Raw genomic sequence first — 9,399 nt, 5'->3', positions numbered from 1 at the left:
AAATTGCAAGTTATCCTGAGGGTTTTTTTTTTTTTTCCTAATGAGGGCAGTATCTAAAAATAAAATGGCCGCACGGGGAACTTTCTAATGCACAGAGCTTTGAGAAGGGTTCGTGTTCTCAAAAAACTTTTGACATACTTTTAAAATATGTGAATTTGAAGCCGGGCAAGGTGATATATACCTGTAATTCCAGCAATGGGCAGGTGGGGTTGGAGGACCCAAGATCATCCTTGGCTACAGAGTGAGTTTGAGGCCAGCTTGGGCTTCATGGGGTCTTGTCTCAAAAATAAACATTAGAATTAAGGTGTATGGGTTTGTTTTTGTGTCTTGAGATGGGGCTCTCACTGTGTAGACCAGGCTGGCCTTGAATTTAGAAATCTGCTGGCCTCTGCCTTGGGAAGTTCTGAGACTACAGCTGTATGCACCATGAAGCACAGCCAGAAGTATATGGATTTGAATATAGTAGAGCAGAATCAGATAGCATTTAAATCTGCCCCAGCCACTTGGTAGCTGTGTGACCGTGGAGATCTCACTTAACACTTCCTCAGCTCTCAGCTCTAAATCTGTAAAACAGGTGATAGTGTCTACTTCATGGGGCAGCGGAGAATAAAATGGCTTCGCACATGGGAGATTCCTGCTACTGGGATGAGCACTCAGGAAGTGCTCAATGCCAGCCATCGCTGCCTTCCTACAAACATACGAGATACTCTTCAATAAAGGGAGGCTGCAAGAGTAGCTCAAATGGGTGAGAGCCATGCAAGGTAGACTGAGGCAGGTGGCCTGACCCTTGTGACTCCCCTGAGGAGCATCCACTGGTAAAGTCACCAGGAAGGCAGGCAGGCGTTGCACTAGACCAGGCATGGCATTGGTAGCATTTGGTGGGAGAGAAAGTGTGACTCACTCATGGCATTGCCAACTCCCTGGTGACACACATTCACAGAAAACACAAGTGATGTAGACTTGAAGGCTGGCAAAGAGTGTTCCCACCACCTTAAATGAACTTCTACCTGTTTTATGAGATTGGCAAAGTGCAGTCTACAAATGCCACGGTGAAGGCTTGGTTAACAAGAACTATTTTTGAAGAGTTGTGGGGAAGTGGACAGGGGTCAGAAGACAGCAAAAGAACAGGTGGGTTTAATCTCCAAATATAGGAAAAGGTACATTTAGGAATCACAGAGGTTTAATATACAGCCCTTGCCAAGTTCCCGAAAGATGACTAGACAGGTCATTATTGGGTCATCCACTTCCGACATGTAACCCTTGCTGTCAGTCTGGTAATCAAGGAATCTCCTGATGTCAAATCATGCCATGTCTGCACAACACCCTCCAATGGCTCCCATCTCACAGGAAAGGAAAGTCGTGCTTTACGGTAGCCTACAAGGCCCAACCCTACTGCGGCCGCTCAGACCTCAGGCCGAACGGTTGTCCTCCCCTTCCCCCTCTATCTGCTGCCCCCACCCACCTGCTGGCCACCGTGCTCTTGTCTTCATCCCTGATGTTCTATTGGCCTGAAACACTCATCAAAAGGAAAGAAAGTAGCTTTCTCCACTAAATCTTTGCTCAAATATCACGACCTTATAACTAAACAAAAGCCCTCAGTTTCTATTCATTCCGGACATATTTTTCCTCCAGTGTCCTCATTTCGATCAACATATTGAGCATTTTTATTTCTCCGTCTGTATCTCCAGTTCTAAGGACAGTACCCATAGAGTCACTGTTGTTTGGAAGGGAGTGGATGGAGAGAGAGCTCACTGGTCTGTACTGGCCAACCATGGCAGTGTGTTCAGAGCTGAGAGAGTCCCTGAAACATGGAACTTTTGGTGCAAAGACCAACAAAGTACCAATAGCCATCTGTGCTAGACCTACAATCTCATGTGCTGTGATTCAGTGACCAGACTGAGTGTAAGTGTGTGTGTGTGGGGAGGGGGTGGATACCACAAACTCACTTCATCCTGCTTTGGCATGGGCCCTTACCATGTCTGCCCTCATAGGCCTGCAAGTGGCATGCACACGTGTGGGCTTCAAGATATGTTTGCTTAATGTTTGCTCAGTGGGGGAGGTGGGAAGGCTGTAGCATCATGAAGAAGGCAAAGGTCTCACTGCCTGCCTTCCTGGTGGTAACGCACCTGACCATGACTCATGTCTAGCTTGGTACCATCTTAGGCAGAGGCAGTTCATTCCCATCTTCTTGGTGACACGGTGACCCACATGCTTTCCCTCCATGCTCCTAACTAGCTGTCCCTGGAAAATGGGATTTCTCTTTCCAAGAAAGCAGTCTCTAGCTACCTTCTGCTCTCCACCTCACCCTGCTTAGTTCTTTGGAGGCAGCCAACTAGTAAACCTGCAGAAGGGCAGGACTTCATTCCTAAGGATCTGAGGAGCTGGGTAGCAGCAGTGCAGGGTTCTGGATCTTTGTGGCTGGGTGATATCTCCCCAGGGGATGACAAGTTTCCCTGCTCTTAATTGAGGCAGGGGCTCATCTCTCTCTGCAATATTTAACCCACGACACACCCTTCTCCACCATCTAACCTGGGACACCATCTAATGTGACGTTTTCATCTACAGATCTAAATTTAGCCCCATGGGGGTCAGGATTTTGGGTCTTCCCACCCAGTCCAGGGCTTCCAAACACACCAGGATTGCCAGTTTGAGAACAGCCTGACTATATAGGCCTTGCCTCAAAAACCAAACATAAAACAGAAGGCGGAGGATGGCAGAGGCATGGAGTGGGTATAAAAACCTCTAGCCATCCCAGACTGGGATCCAGTGATTCCCAGTGTAGTGCTCAGAGGCAGCGTCTGCTTTAGAACTGCATATGGGAAACACAGGGGCAGAGCCAGCCATCTGTATGTAACCTGGTCTGTTGGGAGACTATGGACTGGTGTAAGAGTCTCCACCACAGAGATGGCAGCTTCTGAGTGCTCTGCTGTGGGAGATGCTGCTCTCTGATTTTGGGGACTCATCTCAGTTTACATTCCTGGGACTCAGTGTGCAGATCCTGATCTGGTGTCCACCTGTGATGGCTTGGGTGTGTCCACCAAGTCTACCTTCTGTAACAGAGGGTGACTTTCATACTCCTGGGTGGGTTTGATGAGTCTCAGGAACCTCAGTCTTTTCGACAGCTCAATTTCCCAGGGGCCTCTGGCATCACCTGTGGCCTGGCCCCCCAGCAACCCCTTTCAGCCTTGTTCCTGTTGGGTTTCCAACAGATGTTCCTCTTCACTCTCAGTTAGGAGAGTCAATCAGTTAAGAACAGAACAACCAAATCACACCAGGCTCACTGTGAACTATAGCAGAATGGAATTCAGAGAGAAACAGTGATTTTCTCGCACATCACCATCCCCTCCTCAGAGCCTTAATCACCCATGCTCCATCCTGCCTGCGAGCCAGAGTTCTTGCTATCTTCATGATTTGCGATGAGCGATTCTCTGTATGATTCTGCCTCTTGGGTTTGTTTAATTACAAACAGGCTGGGAAGCACATCCTGTGCATTGTCATGTTAACTGCTTATCAGAGGAAAAAGGGGGACCAGGTTTGGGGATGAAAATTTCCACTCCCTCCCCACACCTCCCTTTGTCTCCATCTTTCTCTCCCACTCTGCTTCTCCTTGCCTGTGTCACGCTCTTCCTGGCTGGTTCTTTCTCCTCAATTTGTTTCTTTCCCCCTAGCTCTTGTGCTCCCTGATATGGGGAGACTTTGGGTTTGGAGCAGACCTAGTGGCTAGAAATGAACATGAAAAGGGAAAACCACAGGTCTCTCTCTTTCTTCTCCAAGCTCTTATGATGCCCAGCCCCCACCCCTGTCACCTTTAGGGTCTGAAGAGACCCAAAAGATTTTCTTATACCCAGCGCGCAAAGGATCACCTTCTCCCATTGTTATTGGTATTGTTTATTTTTATTTTTTACAAAACAGGAGAAAAGAGTGAATTGGGTTGGGGACAGGTGACACATTTCTCCACAAAGATACAAAACTGCCTATAGAAAGTCAACTTCAGAGCCCAGACTATGAGATGAGGCATCCCTGGATACCTCTCTCCCCAAATATCCTTCAGATCCAGCTGGGGACACTCCCACTTTTGGGGTGGGCTCCCAAGACAGTAGGAGAAGCCCCTTTCAGCCCTTGCCCAGGAGGGGGACGAGCAAGCAACTGAGACTGTACAAAGAAAGAGAAGAGAAGGGGACATTTCCTGTGGGCCAAGGGCCTAGGGACACAGGCAGGGGACAGCCAAGCTGAGGCCCAGAAGCCTCTGGGGCAGTAGGAGGCTCTAGGCAGAGTCCTTCCTGTTCCTTGGACACTCTCCTCAGAATCGCAGCTGAGGACCCCCAAAAGGCAATAGCAACCATTTGGGGGCCGCGAAAGCATCCCCCGGAGCTGCAGAACCCCATCTTTCTTGGTCAAGCTGCCAGGCCTCAAGCACGTGGATCAATCAATGCCATGTTCCTGGCAGGCATCTGGCCCAGATCATGTCCCGTTTAGTGTAGAGTTGTCCTAGTTATTTCTCTACTGCTGAGACCTGGTGGAGCTTCAGCAATGTTGAGACAATGGTGGTGGCACTGTCTCTCCAGCTGACATCTGGGCTGCTTCCTCCCTGGATTCCAGGGCAGGACAAGGGGTGCGGACACTACTCGGACAGAGGGGGCGCTCCAGCCCCAGAAAGCCCAGACCGGAAGGAGAGGCTTCTCACTCACCCCCTGCTTGGACTGGCCTTTGCCAAGGTGGGCTGCAAGCCCAGCTGCCAGCAGGAGGACAGCAAGAGCCAGGATGGCTATGAGCCCAGGCCGGTCCCCCAGGGCTCTGTGGCAAGGAGAGGCCTCTTTAGTCCTGGCCCAAACACATGCCAACTGGGTGTGGGCATCAGCAAAGGCCACTTGCAGGCAGGCCCAGTACTCTGTGGCCGGAAGGAGGCGGGTAATGTTGTAGCGGTGGGTGCCCCGCGGCAGTCGAGCCAAAGCAGTAGCTTCATGGTCCCGGAGGGAGGAGGCGCTAGACCAAGTGAGGTTGGTGGAGACTATATTGGGAGGAGGCGCCCAAAACAGCAGGATGTGATATGGGTGTGTCTCCTGCACATGGAGCTCCAGGCCTGGTCCTTTGTCCCTGCCTGGCTGGAAGGGAGCGTGGCCGACCACAACACTCACTGTCTTAGTGTCAGCCCCTACCAGGTTCTGAGCCACACAGGTGTATAGGCCTGCCTCTTCCGCTGTCACCCTCCGCAATTCTAGGGTCCCCTCAGGGAATACCCGGTACCTCCTGCCTGAGCAAGCAGGTGTCAGTCGAACTCCAGCTGGAGTGACCCAGTAGATCTCAGGCTCTGGTTCAGCCAGTGCCCGACAGTGAAGTACCATGCTTTCTCCACTGGCTACCTGCAGGCTGGAGGGGAAGCTTCGGGGAGAGATGAGGGGCAGGCAATGGTCTGTCATCTCCCGGAAGGGCACCTCCCGGACTGGGCGGCGCTGGAGGTCTGGAGGCTCAGCACACAGGGTGGACTGTGGTTCGATGAAACGGACGTGAGTGCCTGTGGCGTTGGCCCAGCGGATGACACAGTCACAACGGATGGGGTTGCCGTGGAGCCCCACCTCCTGTAGGTTGGGCAGAGACTCCACTGTTTGCTGGTGCAAGGCACTGAGAGCATTGTTGTTAAGCATGAGAGTCTCCATCTGGGGCAGGTGATGAAAGGCGCGGGGATGGATGAAAGAGAGCCGTGGGTTATTGGTGATGTCCAGCTTGGTCAGCTCAGGGAGATTTACCAGAGCAAACTTGTCAATGGAGACCAGCTCCTCCATGTTATTCAGTCCTAGTTCCTTGAGGTGCAGCATGTTGGCAAAGTCTCCTGGCCCTACCCGCTGCAGTGGGTTTTTGTTCAGGTCTAGGAACTTGAGCCCAGGCACCTGCTCCAATGCCCGCTTGGGCACCTGGGCCAGCTGATTGTCATAGAAAGAGAGGCTCTCCAGGCTTTGCAGTCCCTCCAGTGCATAGTCTGAGATCTCCCGCAAACTCATGCCTGCCAGCACCAGGCTGCGCAGGTTGGCCAGGGGCCGGAAGTTCATGTCCAAGATGGCATCTACCTTGTTGCCACCAATCATGAGGATTTCCAAGTTGGGCAGCATCTCGAACCAGCGGCTGTCAATGGTCCTAAGCAGGTTGGAATTGAGGTGCAGTCGCAGGAGGTTGCTGAGCCCTGCAAAGGCCCTGGGGGAGATGCGGCACAGCTGGTTATGGTTGAGATAGAGCTCCTGTAGGCTGGTCAGCCCAGCAAAGCTGTGGTCCTCCAGCCGGCTCAGCTGGTTCTCTTCTAGATGTAGGCTTAGCAGCTGAGGCAAGGCTTGGAAATCACAGTCTCGGGCATCTGAGAAGCTGTTCTGGGATAGGTCCAGCTCCGTGAGGTTGGCCAAATAGGCAAGCTCAGTCTGGTCTATCCGGCTTATGCTGTTACTCTGCAGCAGCAGGGTCTGTGTCCCTGCAGGGAGCCTTGGGGGCACTGCCGTCAGGAAGAGGTCATTGCAGTCTACAGTGGTGGCTTCACGGTAGGATGAGCGGGGTGTGTACCAGGGCCGGATCTGGCAGGCACACTGAGGCGGGCAGGACACGCGCCAGGGTACCACCGGCACTGCAGCGGTGGTACCAGCCGCCCAAGATAGCAAGAGGACAGCCATGAGGAGCCTCATGGTGGAACTGGAAGGCAGGGGAGAGTCCTGCTCTTCAAGGCTTGCAGACTGAGGTTCAGCAGCCCTGCCAGGGTCTGGGGAACCACCCTCTCAGGGCAGTCATTCTACACAGGGTGGGTGGATATCACTTCATGCCGTCCTGGGTGTGGGTCCTCATCTTTGTGCACTGGACTGGGACATCCCACTCATTTCCTCATCGGGTGGCCCTGGAAGGAGACAATAGAGTTACTGATGTGCAGGGCTGAGGGTTGGATCCATCCCTCTAGCCTCCCCTGGTGGGCTCCAGAAACCAGAGGAGCCCAGGAGCGGGATGTGAACCAGACCCTGTCCTGCAGTCCTCAACATTTCAGAGTCCTCTCAGGGAAGGAGTGACTCTGAGTCTTTGAGGGAAGTCTTGGGATAACGTAGGTGTGTGTGTGTGTGTGTGTGTGTGGTGAGGGGAGGGTAGTGATAGGTGATGGTGGGGGTTATAGTAGGTTATGTGTGAGTGTTTGGGAGGGAAGGAGAATGGATGGGCTGAAATTGTCGTCAATGAAATCCAGATAAATGTGGAATAGATTTTTTGACCTTTCCTACTCTTCGTTCCTTCCCTCCTTAGCTCACTGGTTAAGTGAGATAAATGATCGTTTCTAGACATTTCTTTGATGATGCAGGAGGAAGGAGGCAGTGGAAACAGACCAGCTCTAAAATATGGATGGGCTTCCTGGAACTCTGGAACTGGATAGAGGCTCTTAGCCCACAATCACATGGGCTGGGGCCCTCCTACCCGAGGTCTGCCTAAGCTCTCTGGGTTCTAGGGTAGTTCTACCCAGGGTCTGCCTAGGCTCTCTGGTATGCTGGGGTGATCCTTCCAGGGGTCTCCCAGGCCTCTCTGGGTGCTGGGGTGGTTCTACCCAAGGTCTGCCTAGGCTTTCCTGGGTGAGGTTTGGATTATGGCCACTTTCTACTCTGAAGGCATGGGCCTTCCTTTTTCAACAGCCTCTTAGGGTTGTCCGGCAGATATTCAGGGACCGGACTGTACCTCAGCCCTGTAGGTATGGTCTTCTGTAATCTGATCTGCCCCTTCCTGGTTTCTCTTGTTTCTCTCTCACGCAGGCTCTCTGCACAAACCTTTTGGGGGTGAGGTCACCCTGACATGCTATCCCCTTTTGTCTCTTTTCTCTCAGACAACTTCTATGTGTTCTTCAAGGCTCAATCTCAGTCATATCTTACAGAGTTTCTTTTGGGCTGCAGAACTTCTGGGGACAACAGGCAGTAGGGTGCAATAAGCCTCCACCTCTGGGGGTAAGGGGCTGACACTGTGACTGGTGCAGTGTTGTCCCAGCCCTGACCAAGCCATCCAGAAAGCTTCCTCTGGCCAGAGCCCTGCCCTCACAACACACCTGTAACACAGGGTATGGCTGATGCTTACTATAGGGTTCAAATTTGTGTCCTTAAGGCCCCTTCCCCAAGGAGGTCTCTTCTACCCAGAACCCAATCCAGAATGTTTCCTCCCTCCTGGGTGTAGAAAATCAATTTGTCTTCTCTCAGACCAGGGTGTATTGCCTGGCTGGCTTAGAACAGAAGACTTTCACATAACTGGGCTGGATTCTGAGTTCTGCTCTTTGGCCTGGTCTGCCTCCTAAGCAGAGGTCTGATCTGGTAGATCTTCAGTGGCAGGTGTACAGAATGTGCACTAAGACTCTGACCAGCTCCTTTGATACGAAACGGTACTAACGGGCCCGAGAGCGAAGCACTCACACCTCTGGTTTGCATGGGTCCGGAAGAACTCAAAAGAACTAGGCTTTACTCTGCATGCTGGGAAGCAGCCATGGATAGGAAATAAGCCCAGCTTTGGGAAAGTGCTGCTTAGACAGCGCTCTTCCCACCCCAGGTCAGGCCCAGTTTGCTTTAACCTAGAGCTAAGGTGCACTGGCTGCCCTGAAGCAGATTGGTGCCACTCCCATCCTCTGGGTGAGATCTCCTTGCCAGGAAGCTGCGGGAAGCTTTTGGTGTTTACCACCTTCCAGGCAACACCTTGAGCTGGCCACTTGGGGCTCTTTGTCTCATCATCCTGCTCCAGGATGCTAGGCGGGGAGCAGTGGGGGCAGAGCAGCCTCCACCGAGGAGAGCAGCAAGCCTATGTACATCTGACTGCGGCCCACTTTTCTCAGCAGCTATTTCTGAAGGTGGGAAAAACAACGGTGACTTGAAAGGCACAGAGGTTTGCGTAGGAATATGTGTGTGCTGTCATATAGATCTCAGGGCAAACAAACACACGTGCACACATGCATGCCTGCCTGCATACATGTTCAGCGGAAGCCCTGGGAAACCAGCTGCTCAACTGGTACCTGGGGCTCACGGAGCGGGCAGGGGGCTCGGGGTGTACTTTGTGGGTGGGGAAGATGCAGGAAACAAGGTGAGAAGCACCTGTCATTCAAATGGTTCTAAGTGCCACACTTCCATACCAGATGCCAGGACACCAAACTTGGCTCTACTTCTGCCCTGGGAAAACTGCACAACCTCTCCAAGCATCTGTTGGTTTATGTTTCTTTTATTTTCTTACAGAAGACCATCGTGAGACTGAAATGGGCATGTTGCTCATATCGAGAGTCATAGAAATGTTAGCGTCTCCTTTTCCAGGGTTGGGGGGTGCTCCTGCCACATAAGACCTTTTTCACTCCCTCCTTCTCTGATTCCCTCCACCCTTTCTTCCTTCCTTCCTTCCTTCCTTCCTTCCTTCCTTCCTTCCTTCCTT

The 9,399-nt window shown here is 52.1% G+C and overlaps 1 protein-coding gene across 1 annotated transcript in view; it reads right to left on the bottom strand.

Moving 5' to 3' along the window:
* Positions 1 to 3,860: 3,860 nt before the first annotated feature.
* Positions 3,861 to 9,399, bottom strand: part of Lrrn2 (leucine rich repeat neuronal 2) — a 62,220-nt gene continuing 56,681 nt past the window's right edge. The window contains exon 2 of the mRNA XM_028764727.1: positions 3,861 to 6,868. Coding sequence (XP_028620560.1) covers positions 4,473 to 6,662 — 2,190 coding nt within the window. The 5' untranslated portion in view covers positions 6,663 to 6,868 and the 3' untranslated portion in view covers positions 3,861 to 4,472. The remainder of the gene's footprint in view (positions 6,869 to 9,399) is intronic.

The sequence above is a fragment of the Grammomys surdaster genome, unplaced genomic scaffold (genome assembly GCF_004785775.1).
Source record: "Grammomys surdaster isolate TR1022 unplaced genomic scaffold, NIH_TR_1.0 145, whole genome shotgun sequence".
Classification (NCBI taxonomy): Eukaryota; Metazoa; Chordata; class Mammalia; order Rodentia; family Muridae; genus Grammomys; species Grammomys surdaster.
The sequence above is the reverse complement of the archived record's forward strand: the minus strand, read 5'-3'. Positions and strand labels throughout refer to the sequence as shown.